The 17,853-nt window shown below is 31.4% G+C and overlaps 3 protein-coding genes across 4 annotated transcripts; 1 reads left to right on the top strand and 2 right to left on the bottom strand.

The window, feature by feature from the left end:
- The first annotated feature begins 4,352 nt into the window (after positions 1–4,352).
- Positions 4,353–6,682, top strand: LOC108765244 (protein FAM188A homolog). Its single transcript, XM_018513852.1, has 5 exons — positions 4,353–4,673; positions 5,015–5,414; positions 5,503–5,771; positions 5,904–6,201; positions 6,342–6,682. The coding sequence occupies exons 1-5, from the start codon at positions 4,568–4,570 to the stop codon at positions 6,646–6,648; spliced, it is 1,380 nt and encodes a 459-aa protein (XP_018369354.1). The 5' UTR covers positions 4,353–4,567; the 3' UTR covers positions 6,649–6,682.
- A 1,240-nt stretch (positions 6,683–7,922) lies between these two features.
- Atu (Another transcription unit) lies at positions 7,923–11,155 on the bottom strand. Of its 2 annotated transcripts, none has more exons than XM_018513854.1 (6): positions 10,876–11,155; positions 9,955–10,698; positions 9,417–9,817; positions 8,701–9,288; positions 8,405–8,603; positions 7,923–8,155 (listed from the first exon to the last, which is right to left on the bottom strand). In XM_018513854.1, exons 1-6 carry the CDS (start codon positions 10,928–10,930, stop codon positions 7,989–7,991), a joined length of 2,154 nt encoding a protein of 717 aa, XP_018369356.1. In that variant the 5' UTR covers positions 10,931–11,155; the 3' UTR covers positions 7,923–7,988. The 2 variants fall into 2 exon arrangements, with proteins under 2 accessions (XP_018369356.1, XP_018369355.1); XM_018513853.1 differs by having other exon boundaries at positions 8,701–9,291.
- A 2,148-nt stretch (positions 11,156–13,303) lies between these two features.
- Positions 13,304–17,661, bottom strand: LOC108765248 (dnaJ homolog subfamily B member 12). The gene is made up of 8 exons (XM_018513860.1): positions 17,121–17,661; positions 16,452–16,605; positions 15,663–15,808; positions 15,453–15,593; positions 14,280–14,413; positions 14,074–14,189; positions 13,828–13,991; positions 13,304–13,689 (listed from the first exon to the last, which is right to left on the bottom strand). The coding sequence occupies exons 1-8, from the start codon at positions 17,251–17,253 to the stop codon at positions 13,580–13,582; spliced, it is 1,098 nt and encodes a 365-aa protein (XP_018369362.1). The 5' UTR covers positions 17,254–17,661; the 3' UTR covers positions 13,304–13,579.
- Between the last annotated feature and the right edge of the window lie 192 nt (positions 17,662–17,853).

A 17,853-nucleotide genomic window follows, 5' to 3' on the forward strand; every position in this document is an offset into this window, starting at 1 on the left:
GCGTAAAAACAAGTTGCACTTAAAATGAGAAATTATTAGACTCTCTAAAATATGGACTACAAAAGTAACATATATATATGTATATATAGATTTATATATACATATGTATCATATTATCTTAAATTAAACTAATATAAATTTTAATTCTACGTATTATATCGTACTTCTATATGATATATTTTTATATTATGTTTATTTATTTCTGAAATACACAAAAGGGAATAAAACCATATGCTTACAGCAAAAGCATTGTTTCATTTACAGAAATGATTATACATTTTGTTGTTAATTGTAATTAGTTTATTACTTTAAATCTGAAAACTTAGAACATGTAATTTTAATTATCCTTTTTTAAATTTTTATTAGCTCTAAAATAATACTTACTATTTTTTTTAGAAGTAATGCGTATGTATTAAATTTAACAAGTGAGGAGTATATATATTTGTACATACAAGATAACTAAATATTCGAGTGTTAATTTAACGTAATATAATTATGTTATTTAAGGATTACATTAATATTCAATGTGTCTTAATTTCAGAATTATACAATTTATGAGTAAGCAATTGTATATAAGCAATTTTTGTAGTTAAACCTGTATAGTGTTGTAGTTAAAATGCGTTTTTCAGATTTAGCAAAATGTGGAAAATTTTCTCTGTCTCTTCATCTCATATTTTTTAAAATTATTAATCTGAAATATCTTGCGTATATGTTTTAATTATAATATAAACGAATATAAACGGAATTATTTTTTTTTTATAGAAAATGGTTGAGTTGGCTAAAGAGGTGAGTTTTCCAAAAATATATTTATTAAATATTAGATATTTAAAAATCAAAAACAATTTTTATAATATATCGTTATTAATGGATAATTGTTTCTGAAAAAGGCGGCCAAGTTCGTTAGAATAGTTGCGTAAAAACAAGTTGCACTTAAAATGAGAAATTATTAGACTCTCTAAAATATGGACTACAAAAGTAACATATATATATGTATATATAGATTTATATATACATATGTATCATATTATCTTAAATTAAACTAATATAAATTTTAATTCTACGTATTATATCGTACTTCTACATGATATATTTTTATATTATGTTTATTTATTTCTGAAATACACAAAAGGGAATAAAACCATATGCTTACAGCATAAGCATTGTTTCACTTACAGAAATTACTACACATTTTGTTGTTAATTGTAATTAATTTATTACTTTAAATCTGAAAACTTAGAACTTGTATTTTTAATTATCCTTTTTTAAATAATTATTGGCTCTAAAATAATACTTACTATTTTTTTTACAAGTAATGCGTATGTATTAAATTTAACAAGTGAGGAGTATATATATTTGTACATACAAGATAACTAAATATTCGAGTGTTAATTTAACGTAATATAATTATGTTATTTAAGGATTACATTAATATTCAATGTGTCTTAATTTCAGAATTATACAATTTATGAGTAAGCAATTGTATATAAGCAATTTTTGTAGTTAAACCTGTATAGTGTTGTAGTTAAAATGCGTTTTTCAGATTTAGCAAAATGTGGAAAATTTTCTCTGTCTCTTCATCTCATATTTTTTAAAATTATTAATCTGAAATATCTTGCGTATATGTTTTAATTATAATATAAACGGAATTATTTTTTTTCACAGATAACCTCGGGCTTGGTATGTTCTCCAAAAATACATTTATTAAATATTAGATATTAAAAAAATCAAGAATAATTTTTATAATATATCGTTTTTAATGGATAAATGTTTCAGATTGATAAGGTGTAGACAGTAGCATTTTGATTTATGAAGTTCTAATGGCCAATAAAGATAAACTACGCCAGCGCATCTTTTGTACTCGCAACTATCTCGGGATCTTTGAAAGAGTGCGATAATTCATAATCCGATGCATCCAAGCGTGTATTGAATCAAGTGGGCGATAATTCGAACATTTGTTTATAATTAAAATTTGAAATTAAATACTATTAAATGTTAATAAATATTACTTTATTTTCCTTTATTAATAAACATCTTAAGCTGTATCTCAGTTTCCAAAGCATACAACAAATCGTTAGTAAAATCGAAGTTAGTAAAAAAAAAGTATTTAAGAAAATATTTCGAATACTATAGACTTTATGAAAATTTCGTAGCTATATCAAATTGAGATGTTAATTTTTAATTATATATTTTAACAATGAGGAAAATATGTATGTCTCCCAGTGGCGATTTATTGACAATACTTGATTAAATGTAAAAATTTATATAATAAGTCATTGAAGAAGCAATCCCAAAGCATCTATTTACTCGAAAAACAGTAATTCTGATTTAAATAATACGATTATTATTTTATTTTCTAGAAACAGCAATGCTGTTTTTTATAGTTTTGAACTTATACTATTTTTGAACTAATCCACTTTTTATAATATATGTTTTACGTGTACGTGGTTACTTAACGTATTTCATTACAAAGTAATAAAGTATAAAGATATTTTTGCTATTCACGTACGCGTGTATTGCTACATATGTTGTTATAAAAAATCAAGACCATTAACTTATTCAAGGTCAGCAAGTAATATTACAAACATAATTGTGCAATACCTCGTGAAGATTATCGTTCTTCAAGATACTTCCCAGACAGCACAAAATACTAAAAGATAACGAAAAGAAGTCTTTTTTAAGTTGTCTTCTCAACAAAGCGAAAATCGTCTAAAGGACGACGAAAAGACATTGTTTTTAGATTGTCTTTTCAGCAAGACCAAAAGATGTCTATAAAACATATTTTGGTTTTGTCGAAAATACAACTTAAAAAGGACATCTTTTCGTCATCTTTCTATGGTTGTCATTTTCGCAAAACAAAAGGTCGACTGAAAGATATCTTTTTGTATTGTCGAAAAGACAACATGAAAAAGATATCTTTCCGTTATTTCATACTTTTTATCACTCATTCGCGAGCAATACGCGAAATCGCCACCAGATCCCTGATGAAAATAAAAATCACAGCGTAAGTCGAATGTAATGGGAGCGTAACAGAAACGTAAACGAAACTTCTACGAGGTGAAAATTGAAACATTAAAATGTAAAAGAAGCGTAAATGCTTCTTTTACATTTCAATGCTAAAAGATGTCTAAAAGATGTCTTTTGACTAAAAGATGTCTTTGTAACAATTTATAGTCGTTTTTTAGTCATCTTTTAGAGGACTTTGTGCTCTTTGGGTTTGTTAATTACTTTGCCAGTTATATTTAACTTCCTTTTTCTTGTTTAAAAAAAATCGCATTACCTTAAGTAGAAGAATACGAATTAAATACCCAGCAAACGAGAAATTATTGAAAAATGTTGAAATTTATTCATTGAAGATTCATTGTCGAATCAAGTTTTTGAATTTTTTAAATTCTTTTCTATCTGTAATTTGCTTGAATTAGTAATTATGGATTGGTTATTTACTTTCTGTATTTCATCCAATGTGCATAGAAAAGAAATGAAACATACGATCAATCCGGTTGAATCCGTAATTATGTATTGGTAATTTACTTTTGCTATCTTACCCAATATTCAACGCAATGAACTAATTTGTTTGAATTTAACGCCCGGTATTGAAGAATTGTCTAACATGAGAGACCCACCAAGTACTAGTTGCGATCTCGGCAAATGATATCGTTGAAAAGCACGCACCGAGGTAATATACATATGTTCTTACCTCCCAAACAAAAACTCCGGTGTGATATACATAGTGTGTAACATTGGATTCACGGCGGATTCACGGCGACAAGGTAATTTTTAGAAAAGGTGATTTCTAGACTCTGGCTACAATGCAGGTTATATCCGGGAGTCATACCCTGTTGCCGTGAATCCGTAATATTGTATACTCTGGGTATAGTACTAGAGCTCACTTGGGAAGAAATTCATATATCTGTGATTATTATCTTGGTATACATAAGTACTTTCCAACGATAAATCACTTTCTGGGATCGCAGACTACTATTTCATTTCTGAATCTATATATAAATCCACTAGAGTTCACATTATTATACTTATCTAGACGTATAGAAACGGATTCAGTGTATTCAGTCTCTACAAATTTCAATAATTTTTCACGAATTACGCGGATTCGAAAACTTGATCGATCATATGGATTTATCCAATCCGTTCTCGTTTGCTGGGTACATATAGGTAGAGTTTTTACTATATAAGCTATAAGGCCTATACAAGTAAAACATGTTGGAACAAAGTTGTTGATTAAATCAGCTAAAGTTTAGTCGAAGTAATTCCAACTTTTGAATTCGTGTTCGAACTGAAATTCGATATATCGATTGTTCCACGAGTGCGCGTCATCGAGGAAAGGGATCCATCTTTGTTCGCACTTCACGTGAAAGAGAAAACGGTTCAAAATGGCGACGTACTTGGCAGGTTTCTGTTGTGCAAAATAGGTTATCGGGTGGTTCCTATATGCGATAATTCAGAATTTAACGTGAAGCTAATAGTGCCGGAAAGTATTATGATTAGTTCCAGATAAGATTCGTGTACACGGCGCGTTTTAATCTCCCGTATTATCGCGCGCACCCGGAAGATAATGGCCGATAATGCCATCGCGGGCGACGACGAGCTCCTGAAAACTATTAAAACGCTTTTGTGGGGTTCGACCGTCAAGGAGGACGTTTTCAAGCGATGGGCGCAAGGTATTGAGGCTTTCTCGTTCAATACGGCGGTTATTTTTATGTAGACACAAGAATTTTATATGTATCACACTGATCCAATAGCCAATCATTAGCGTTAATAGTAACAATTTTCATGAAAGACAACCTGTGAAAATTCATTCATTTTTCCTTGCCCAATTATTCTCTATAAAATTATTTCCTTAACAGCAATGTACCATTGATTAAGTTGATAACTTAATGTTAAATAGTGCTCATATATCTCTTATATAATATATGCAAAACGTAACGTTATAAAGTTTCTAGAAATATTATAAATGTATTACTATATGTTCTAATTATGGTTACATTAATTTTTTTTGTAGGCTTCTACTTCAGTATAGATGAACCTACTGCGCTTGTACAGACAGAAGGAGGACCCTGCGCTGTGATAGCTGCGGTTCAAGCATTTATTTTGAAGCAGTTACTGTTGGAGAGCGATGTTATAACTTGGAAGGATATCAAAGCCGAAAAATGTGATCAATTACTTGTGAAAGCCTTGATTGAAATTATAAATCAGGCTGCTGATATTCAGGATCCTAAGTATTCAGTAGTACACGCCAATGATTCTAATGACTTTGTATCTAGCAAAGAAGGCACTGATTCTAAATCAGCGGAGCCAATGGCAAATTCAGCCCAAGATATTAGCGAAGGTAATCAAATTAACGAAACATCGGCTATCAAACAAGTGTCATTAGAATCAGAAGCTTTTCATTCTCAATTAAGGTAAGCTTGTACTAGAAAATAATAAATTTTAATAAATTTTAATTTTTTAATATTTTGCTATTAATTGATATTTTATCGATTGTTATAGGATATTTACTACAAATAGCATCGATGATGTAGAAGATTTCTTTACGGAACGAATTGGAATGTTAAAAGATCAATATGGTATATTACTTCTGCTTTATACAGTGATGTGTACAAAAGGAGTTCCGGAAATATGCTCTGAAATGTCAGACCCCACAGAACCCATGATCGATTCTACCTATGGATATGGAAGCCAAAGTTTAATAAATTTAATGCTTACTGGCCGGGCAGTTAGTCATGTCTGGGATCACGATCAAGACATTAGTGGGTTAAGTGAGTTGATTTTTCTTTCTCTTTAAACTTGATTACATTGTCATCTCAAAAAAAAAATTCTATGTATATTTTAATTTGTTCGTAGATAAATTATTCTTTCTACATTAGTACTTTATATTATGTATTTTGCAGAATTACGCGGTATTGATAAACAGAATACAGTAGGATTTCTCACTCTGCTAGAGCATTTACGGTATTGCGAAGTGGGTACATTTTTAAAATCACCGTCGCATCCGATCTGGGTGCTAGGATCGGATACGCATCTAACTGTACTCTTCTCTACGGAGAAGCGATTAGTGAGTCCAGAGACACCATCGGAACAAGCGCGAAGAATTTTCAAACGCTTTGACCCAGAAGGGAATAACTTTATCGCGGCAAATTTACTACAGGATGTATTGGCGGAACTAGGACTAGTAGCCGTTGCTGAATAGTATGTATTCGCGCTTTCTTAGTTTATATATTATTTACATTTTGGATTAATAGGTGTGTATGAAATTATTTATATTAAATTTGACTTTAATTTTAACTGTCGATAGCCTTAGCAAATTTTATATCGAAATGTTCTTGCAGTGTCGATATCATGAGGAAGAGACTGGACAGTGAAAATTTAGGAATAATACTTCTCGCATCGTTTATGGATGAATTCTTTCCTGAGGAACCATGTATGTGCCCAGATATGTTTGTCTTGTATCACTACAATGGTCTACAGCGTAGCAATCCGGAAAATAGAGTGAAATATCACAAAGGACAAGCGGTATTGCTTGAGTGTACTGTAAAATGTATCATGGATAGCAATCCTATGCTGACGGTCCTGCAAACGAAGTGGCCAAGGATTGAGATACAGTGGGACGTAGGACGAAATCCTAGTTTAAATTAGAATTTATAAACTGTAATATATATATATATAATGACCGAGCGCTTCTATAGAAATATCGTTGAGGATTACCACTTTAAGATCGTAGTCTAGTCAAATCGGCCATCTTCTGGTTTACATTGGTGAATACCGTAAGGCTATTGAGTATACTTGCCAATATAAAGGAATATTAATTATTTCCAGGGAAATGTGTAGTATTCGTAACACATGGTCAGTATAAAAACTTACTAACTTAATACGTACAATTTATTGTCAAAGTATTGCTTCACACTGACTACGTCAACGTGATTAAAGTACCTTATTTTCATTGAATATATATTGGACACAATTTAATTATATTCTTCAAAAGCATCTTAACGAAATTTCTCAGCACATTAGGATTTAATGGTGGTCGATTGCAAGTAATTTACAATAACACAAGCATTCTGTTATCTCGTGCAGTTTACTTCATAATGAAGATTTTCATTATATACGGAAAAAAAAACAAGTTCTATGTGGATTTTAATAAAGTTCATTTTGTTGTATATTATATAGATGAAATGTTACCGAGTATATTGTGAGGCATCATATTAACACTTTCCGTATATTATTATTTCGCAGTTCTTGCCATCAAAATTATTCGAATCAAAGCAGTATTTCAGAAAGCTCTGTTTTAAAAAAATTGTTAAATTAAATTTCAAGTCCCTCCTTTCCCGATGTAATAAAGATGTAATAAAAATTAGAGCTACGAATTCCCAAAAAATTGATGTGCTAAGTAAAATACGCGTGCACTTTCGGAAGACTACTTAATACATAATTTAATAGATATTTGGTCAATATTTATTTTATATGACTTTTGCAAAACTGCAGTTACAGTGTTAAATAATAAACTTACTACTTTTGAAATACACTTATCGCAATATGATTTCAACGCTTTGGATTAGTAATTAAATTCCTACGGTAAAGATGTTCAAAGATCAGCAGGAGTGACGAGCCAACTTATTTACCAGATGCATGTCTACACTCTACTATATTTTGCCCTATTACAGTGCAGTTGGAGTACAAATAATTTTATTTATTATGTTTTAAGACTAAATTGCAAAATCTGGCTCTGTAGAAGCCTTCGTAGAAGACTTCGTCAAAAAGGTCTGATAAAATATTTCTTCTACAAGACAATATGTGGAAGAATTGCATTGACTACTTTGAATATGTATTTATTGATTTATTTACATGATATATGAATCGGATATTACCTATAAAATTATTAAATATTATTTAATGCTATTTGCATTGTGTGTTGTAATGATATACCACAATGGTTGTCATAAAAGAAAACTACTAAATTCTGAATTATATATACATTTTTAATCACTCGCATCATCAACTTGATTGTCGTCTCCGCCGCTACCCACAGAACTTTCAGAAGTGGATTCTTCGTCTGAATCTTTTAGAATTTTTCCTTTAATATTCTTTTTAGGTCTGTGTGTTTCAATATCTGATCCTTCCTCGTCCGAAGAATAAATATTCGATGCTGAAATAAAGCGTTTTTTAAGTTACAAACGGATAGAATAAATTAATAGTGGACAGAATAAATTAATCTAATATAACAGGCAATGAAAATATAAAGATAATATATCTTGAAGTTAAAAGATATTACATTTTACAGTACAACGTAAAAAATATTAAAATTATTTTTTTGACAGAAAAAATATTAAGATCATGTTTTAATAATGAATTAAAATACAAGTTCTCTAATATAATGTAATGAATATCAAGTAACCTTTAGAAGGAATCGCTCCTTTTTTATATTTATTTTTTATGGCTGCTAATGAAATTGCACCATCATCATCGGAACCATCATCGTGATAAGCATCACCACTGTACGCTCCTGTAGTACGATTAGTATTTCTGCTACCACTAGTACTTTTCTTCGTTTTGTTTTGAACTCGCATAGCCATACGTAGCTTTTCTTCCTCTTTCTAAAAAGAAAAAATAATTAAAAACATTAGAATGCAATGACAATCAATTTAACCTAATGCATATATAGAAATTTTAACATGTACAGTATACACATACCTTTATCATTTCGTACCTATTCTGATCTGGGTTCATTCCCACTTGAGAAAGAACTTTAATACCAGATGTCTTTTGCGATCTATCGGCCAGAGACATAGTCATCTTCCTGTGTGTGAACGATTCAGTGGAATGCGGCCGGAATGTTAGTTTTGTTCGAAATACTGCTTGACCCTGTAGACCTGTACCTTGGCGAATATAGAGATGGTTGTGATCGCCCTGTAATGGCTGTTTATACACATCGAAAATTTCTGAACCCAAATGCAGCGACATACTACCGTCCGACCACTTAACGAATCTCGCGTTACTCTGTTTCACCATTTTGCCATCGTCGCTAAATGATTCCTTCCACCTCAATGTATTTTCAACTTTGAGCTTCAGTCGAGCACGACCTTCTTCATCTAGAGTTTCTTCTTCGTCAATTTCATCTTCGTAGGTATCGTGATCGAATGGTCTTGTTTCGACAGACAAGAAATTCGGCAATTTCACAAAGTGAATCTCGCGTCCTAGATCGGTAGTAATTTTCGGGATTTCTACGTCAATTCGAGTCTCTGGAGGTGGTTCTGGTTCTTCCTCCTTATCTTTATCCTCCTCCTGCATATAGAATAAATTTAATGTTAAAACATTTACAGTCTTGTCAAAATCCGTTCTTGTATGAAAAATAAGTGACATTCTAAAATCATTTTAAAAAAAAGTAAAAACTTGTTTAGTTAACTTACGTCTTCGATAACAGTTCGACTTGGACCTTCTCCACCACTCTCGGATCTGCCGCGGCTGTGACTCCTACTCCTACTTCTACTTCTACTTCTGCTTCTGCTTTTGCTTCTGCTGCGACTTTTACTTCTACTTCTACTCCGACTGCGACTCCGTTCCTTTTCTTTCTCTTCCTTCTTATCCTTTTCATCGTCTGTACTAATGTCACTTGCATCACCAAATAATGCGTCTGCAGTTGGAGCGACACTATTTTCCTTGTCAGCTGTCTCATTCTCAGAATCTGAATTTATTATCGGTTTACTTCGTTTCACAGTTTGTTCCGTATCTGATCCGGAACTACTATGTTGCCGTTTATTCTTTGATTGTTCTTCGTCACTCTCATCGGATTTTGGACTACGATCTGTAACTAGTTGAAGAAAAAATTTCAACATTAAATAATTAATTATATATATTAATAATAATTAATAGATAATACAAATATATATAATAACTTCAAGCTAAAAATCATATTCTGAATATTATAATTAATAAAACTAAACAAACCTGTTTGTTTGAAGGATTTGTTCGATTCATTATCGCTTTTATCGTTTTTTGGACTTTTAGATCTTGATCTCTTATCATCAGATCTTTCAGAATCTGCTTTCTTCGATTCATCAAATTTCCTCGAAGATGCAGAAGAATTCGATCGTCTTTCTGTTGGACTCGCCGAACCTCCTGACTTATTACTTTTTTGAGAAGAAGCACTTCGAGATCTACGACTTTTCGGGGAATCGTAACCAGACGCATTGGATGCAGGGGAGGCCGGAGTTTTGGATTTTCTTTCCACCGATCTAGAACGTGCAGACCTTGAACTGACGGGTGACTTTGGACTCGAGGAGCGTACGCTGCCGTGTGGCGATGGCGAGCGTGATCGAGGAGACTTTGGAGAATCTGCCGAGCTATGAGAAGCTGCCGATTTTGGCGTGCCGCTCCTGGACCTCGGAGAACCGGATTTCTCACTCTGGACAGAACCCACGCTTGAACGTCTCGAGCCAGATCCAGCCGGTGATGACGGACTCCCTGATCGATGACTGCCGTCCAACTTATTCGATCCGACTGGACTCTGGCTGGTAGACCTCGAGGCGCGGCTACCGCTAGCGTTTGACGCAGGTGAAGCTGGTGCTCCGTTCTCGTCCTCGGAATGCTCGCCCCTAGCATTGCTTGACGTTTGTCTGGCCGGAGCCTGCGATGCTCGGCTACCACTACGGCTCGATCTCGAGGACGCGGAAGCATTATCAGACTCTGATCCTAAAAGCAAAATCGCGAAATCAGAGTGTCGCCCACGATAAGACATAACCTCGAGTAGATAATTAACAAATCTGTTCTGTTTAATATTGTGAATACACTAAGATATATTAATATTTTATGGAATTGCGATACCTGCAGAGGAACGATAGAAATAATACATCTGTCGATATTACGTACCAGAATCGCCGCTAGAATCACGTAAAGTTTCTCGCACCGGTGACATATTTACCATGTGTTCAAGATTGGTAAAGAAGCCACTTTAAAATAGCTCAAACCACTTAAAGAGAAATAGCTCGCACGTAGATCTCAAAAATGCATGATGCATGGGAGAAATAATGCATCAGTTATTCACCTTTCATTTTCTTCTTTTAAGAAAAATAAGAAACTAATATAATTGAGTTATACATTCCATACAGCAGTTGCTGTTAAAACCATCATGGTTAAAACTTTTTACACACTTCCATACACTTTTTTTACTTTCCTTCTCTTTCTCTCTCCAACGTAACTGTATTCCTATTTCATTTTAAGTGTAGAAAGTACAACTATGTAAAATTTTTTTTGTATCTCAAAATTCCCGAATCATAGTTTTTTCAATGTACATATCTTGAAATGTGCATCATTATTCTAAAAGTGATACAGCATATACATATGTAAAAAATATACATAAATATAATTAGAATATATATATATATATATAATTAATTATACATAAATATAATTAGTATATATATATATATATATAATTAGTATTATACTATGGTATTATACCATAGTATAATACTAATTATATATTTCCTTTTATATAAAAATAAATTTATACATATATTTAGTTACAATTATAAATATATATGTATATATGAATACATATAAGTAAATAAGTTTTACAAAACAATATGTATATGTACAAAATATATACATACAAATTACATAGCGAATTAAGCAAATAATTAGAGATATTGTTGCACATTTCAGTCACACATTGATTCAAAAATATATAATTATTAAATGTTTTATTAATGAAATCGTCAAATCGGATAGGAAAAAAGGATAAATCGAGGGATAAATATATATAAAATTTGTTAAACAATTTGTATTTGCAGTAACATAAATATGTGCAAAAATCGCTATAGATATAATAATTGTAAACATTTATACAGCGTATATTGCACAATTTATAATTATACTGAAACTAACGCTATTATATATCATTTCAACTAAGGTTTATAATTTGGATATTCTTGAAATAGCTTGATCATTTTCTCAACTCCTATTTATTACAACACAATTTTATAATACGCAACAAATATACATAAAATAATTTCTCGTATTATTTTCGTATCATAATATCGTTGAATTTTTATCAATGATCTTTAATTTCTACTAAAAAATTCTGTTGATGTGTCTAAAGCCCGATGTCCACGATACAAGAAATCGTTCCGAGATCTCGGACAGAGAAAAAATTAACAAATCACATTTGAACAATTTGATCACATGATCATCGCGATTGGTCAATTCTTTCTTCATCCGAGGTCTCGATCCGATTTCTAGCATCTTGGACGCACAAAAAGTAGATCAAAATAAAATCCAGAAATATATCCAGGTACACATTGATTTGAACATTTACACAAATATAAGAGAATTATGTCAACTCTATAAATATGTATACATATATATAGTACGTACACACACATATATATATGTATATTAGAATTTGCTAGCAATACTGAATTTTTTACTTTATACATTAAAATTATAGCGAACTCAATATGGATTGTGAACAATCCTATGTCAATATACTATCTGCAATTAGAAGATTGACAGAAGAAAATTAAAATTAATAATTTTTAAGTGAAAAGCAATTTGACATAATATACATACAGTGTAAAAGTAATTAAACTTCAATTTCGTACATGTTTATAACTAAAATCAATACATGAAACTTAATACAGAGGCAGTAAAGTAGTTAAGTCATAATTAATTATAATGGAGAATTAAAATTCGAATATATATTTGTCAAATTGTTTCTTTTATTTTCACTAAACTATATATGTGATCGCAAATGTATATATTCTCAAAAGTTGCTAGAAAGGCATATACTAACAATCAGCTGTGCAATAACATTCCAAGTGTAAAATATAAATCATTGACACCTATAGATTTGTTCATAATTTTTCAGTTGTAATTGAAAAAAGCATTATTACGAAATAAATTGGACCCGCAAGTCTGGTGTTCTATGAAATTATGTATATGCATGATATATTTATCCCATCTATATTACATCTATATAATCGTACTTACAAGTACTAGGCTTTCATTTTGCTTGTTATCAATAATTGAGTATTCAGAAAGACTGTCACTGTAATATTTCCTAGTACTATAATATTGCTTGAAAAGCTGAAGAGGCAATCACACGGAATATTACATTAATTTATTTTTATAGACAATTTTTAACAGTCTTTAAATATATTTTTAACTAAAATTTATATGTATATCAGTATATTTATATATTTGTGTTTTGAGAGAATAGAAATTATTATGTCAAACAAAAAGAGGTTTCTTACACATGTATTTTTTTACTCAAGTTGTATATATATAAATAAAAATTAAAACTTTATTTACTTTACATAGTAATTGTTCATCATGCAATTTAAAATTTGTGCATGGAATGAACGGCTAGAGCAGTCCAAATATGTTTGGTGTGTGTTGGACATTGAAATATACTCTGATTTACTCTGAGTGTATAAAGACATTTTATATGTAATCGTATTTTTTTATAACAAATTTTCATTATACACCCAAAGATAATTATATATGTGTAAATATATTATACATCTATCTACAACACGCAAAACTTCTATTTTTAGTTGACATGTTTTACATATTATGTTTGCAGCTCTTGTAGTTTCCTACACGAAGGTGTTTCGAGACTTTTAGCTTTAAAGAACAGATCTTGATCTCCCAAATTACGGGCTTTCCACATTATACTGTCCCCTATTAGATTACATAGAAAATAAGTTTGAAATTTTCAGACCGTTTACAAGAAATTTATGTTAATTAGCATCATAGTAGTATTAATGAAAAATATAATAAATATATATTGAAAGAGATAAATAAAGCAAATATACGTACTGTAATTTTTCTCTCTGGCGCAAGTTTGCCTCAAGTTACTCACAAACTCTTCTTCAATTGAAATTTCTAACCTACGTAAACTGCCTTGATATTCACTATGAAAGTTCTCCTTAACATAATATGGCACTTTCAAAACCTGAGTTGTTCTGGCCACAGAATATTTCCTATAAATAAGGAAAAAATCATTACGTAAGTTTATTCTATAAAAATGTACATTTGCATTAATTATTCGTCGATCATACTTACGAACTTGCATGTAGGCTATATACTGGATCGGATATGAAAAAGCTGCTCATCATGGTTAACATTATTAGTAACAGAACTGGTAACATCTGAAGAAATGTGGTATATCCATTTACTTGCTAAAAAATGTTACATCATGAATGGAAACAAATAAGAAAGTACTTATTGCTAGAAATTATGCTAACAACTCAAATTTCTTTGTGCTCTACCTGAGAATGAGCATGTTGCGCTTGCGCATCTGTCTGTCGCATCCACCTTCCACCTGGCCGACGCATATAAAATTCTTGTTGTGGAAAACCAACACCGAAAAACATGTTGAATAATTCTTCGGCTGTGATATCGGCTAAAAAAGAGACAAATTATGTTTCGATGCATAAACTTATACAATGTATATCTCTGCGTGTGAACTGTTATTTTTCACTAACATCGTATCTACTTCTATAGTGCTCTATCCACCTCACTTTCTGAAGCTTTGCCATAAAATATTTCAGTTTCGCTTTTGATCGTAAAAGTCGTTCAATTTTTTTGCCGGATTTCGATGTCGTTATATGTTTTTTGCTAACGCGGTGTGAATTACGGAACACTCACGATTTACTTGTTCGCAGGATCGCAGCAAATTGATGAAAATTATAATTGTCTGTATCATGGGATTCATGGGATCTGTTTTTTTTTGTGGCTGAAGGCTGAACTAGTGTACATTTTTGGGATTTAAAGTGGGATATAGGTATATGTTTAATATTTGGCGAAAAAGAAAGTTCTAGTGGAGTCTAGTGCACAAATAAAAACAGACGTATGGTATAATAAGACAATGTAAAACGTTGCGCATAATGGATAGCATATTGAAAACTAATCAAATTTGGATCCAAATGCACTTTCCTGCCTACAATAGCAGTAGCATACTGGAACAGCAAATTGCAATGCTACAGCTACTTAAAATTTTGACTATTCCTTAAAAGACCTACAGTTCACACGCAGGGTTGCATTCCAAAATTCAACTCTATCAACTTGAGTATTATGTTATCCTTGTTGGTCACCGAATGTTGAATAAAGATAAAAGATACTCGGAGTTGACAGAGTCAAGTTTTGGGATGCATCCTAAGAATACACAATTTTTCTCTTAAGGAGATTCTTACGTTTAATGAAATATAAGATGAGTCTATAATATACATGTATACAAAAATTAATATCAATATGTAGAAAAAATTTCATTGACTTTTACCGTACCATATAAAATTAACAATAATTATGTATAATGGCATAAGATATTGTTAGTAACCTTTCTAGTCCATTATTTTAATTGTTATACATATTCTTATGAACAAACTGTCCATTGATTAGAAAATAGTGCGAGAACCTCCTTAATTCTTTTAAACCTCTTTTACCTTCAAATCCGCGAGTATAATTGTAATGTGTATGGCCTTGGCGATTGTGTGCATTCTGCACTCGTTCTTCTTCGGGACCGTATGTGTCGTATTGTTTTCGTTTCTCCGTATCGGTAAGAATAGCAACAGCATTGCCAATAGCTGTAAAAAATCAGTTTTTTATATGTAAATATATTTGCAACTCTATTTTTTAAATATATTTTAATGTACCTTTAAAAGCTTCGGCAGCACCTGGTGCTTTATTTTTATCAGGATGTAATTGAAGTGCTAATTTCTTGTAAGCTTTTTTAATGTCGCTGTCTGTAGCATCCTTACTGACTCCTAAAATCTCGTAATAATCCTTGCATTTCTTTATCCTACAATAATAAAGAATTCGTCTAAATCATTTATACAAAATAATTAAAATAATTAACAGATAATAATTGAAGAAGTGAAATATAGATCAAAAACGTGAAAAAATAAATATTGCTCATTTACTACAATATGACTAAAAATATTGAAATTTTTTACTTGATAACAGAAAAATAATGGATATAAAAAAAAAATTTTTTTAAACATTTTTATTCTTTCACAATAAATTATTACAGCAAAATTGTACTGAGATTAATATTAAAAAATTTTAATGATTCAGTTCATTCAAACTCATTTTATTTAGAAAACTTTGTTTTCCAAATTGTATCATTGTTGTAATTGTATAAATGAACAATATATATTCCACAAATATTATAACTGCATTGTTTTAAACAGTGAACTCTATAATACACTGGAGCAAGCCATCGAAATATTTCAATTCCTAGACAATGACACTTTAATGCAAATATTGTTTTCTTTGTCAGGCATTCGCTGATTAGCTAATGTTATTTTACTACCATAAGTAGGAAAGAATCAGAACAATAAGTATTTATCTTCTTTTCTTCTATTGGATTGCAGTTTTCTATATTTTAGTATAGGCAAAGTGTGCTCTGATACATTATAGTTCACTGAATTAAAACGATCTACCTCTTTACATGCTCCAACTGTTCTTTGGAATATTCTGAGTTACCCTGAGAATATGTACTGTCTTTAGCTACATTTTGCCGCTTTCTAACATTAGGTTCAGTCGTTTCAGATTTCTGGTTCTGCTTTGAAAGTACCGTCACTTCCGCCAACAGTTCTAAAAATATAATTATTTGATTCCTGTAACCATCATCATTCTGACAAAAAGAAGAAACATGTGTACTCTTGCATAAAATAAGTTTTATTTTACCTAAATGTATGTGGATAATGTAAAAACAACAAATTCGTGAATAAAGTAAGTTCATTATATTACAAATAATTATGAACAAAGTAAAGATAAAAAAATAATTTTATTATACATATATATATATAATATTTATATAATATGTAAATAATAAATTATACATATGTAAATTAATATAAAATAGTAAAAATGAAGGGATGTTTTGATTTCACTGAATCTAGCTATAAATATAAGACTAATGATGTAAAAAAATAAATAAGAAAAATAATAGATAAGATAATAAATTAAAATATATATACAACAAGAAACTTGGGACAAATCAATGTAGGCAAACTCAAAAGTCTGTAGTACATTCACGTGCAAAGTATGCGAAAATTAACATTCTTGCGTCAACAGTTGAACGGACTGTATCAAAATTCCAGGCTCACCGTCCGCCTTCTTCGTCGGATAAAGCTTCTGAGCTTTGCGAATGAACTTTTCGGCCTCCTCGTACTTTCTTTCCCGTATAAATCGCTCCGCGAGTTCCATGCATCGCTCCGCTTCGTCCTTGTTGCTGTCCATCTTTGCTGTTCGTCGCTCCAAGGTGTCACGAGTCACCAAAATTCAAGCGTGCTCGCCGTGGTCACAGTGACAGAGCAGAATAATAAATAAATCGCAAGGTATGAACCTTCAGGCCTGACACTCCATCATAATAATTCAGTATTAATTTAGTTACGTCACGAGCATCGTCACAACTGAGCGGTTGGATGCAGACGAGATGAGATACGGGATGAGGATAGTCGCCATTAAGGATTAATCCATTGCTTGCTAATAAAATTCCTTGTTTCCGCGAACGAGCCAACTATATGTACGCCGAGAAAGAATTTCGAAGCGATTTGCAGAATAATCAATCTCCAGAAACTCGAATGTTCCGTGAGCAATCGACTCTTCTAAATCAGAATGTCGTACAATCACTCTTGTCAGTACTTGTTGAACGCGGATTGGCTATCGAGCGGGTTATCATCGATGGCCACGGGTCTGTTCGTTTTATCTGCACCTCTGCACTTATATGTTTCGCTCGTTTTCCTTTGAAAGAGTATAAACAAATCATTTTAAAGCCTTGTGTCCACGATGCTAGAAATCGGTCCGAGACCTCGGATGAAGAAAGAATTGACCAATCGC

Source organism: Trachymyrmex cornetzi, unplaced genomic scaffold, assembly GCF_001594075.2.
Source record: "Trachymyrmex cornetzi isolate Tcor2-1 unplaced genomic scaffold, Tcor1.1 scaffold482, whole genome shotgun sequence".
Lineage (NCBI taxonomy): Eukaryota > Metazoa > Arthropoda > Insecta > Hymenoptera > Formicidae > Trachymyrmex > Trachymyrmex cornetzi.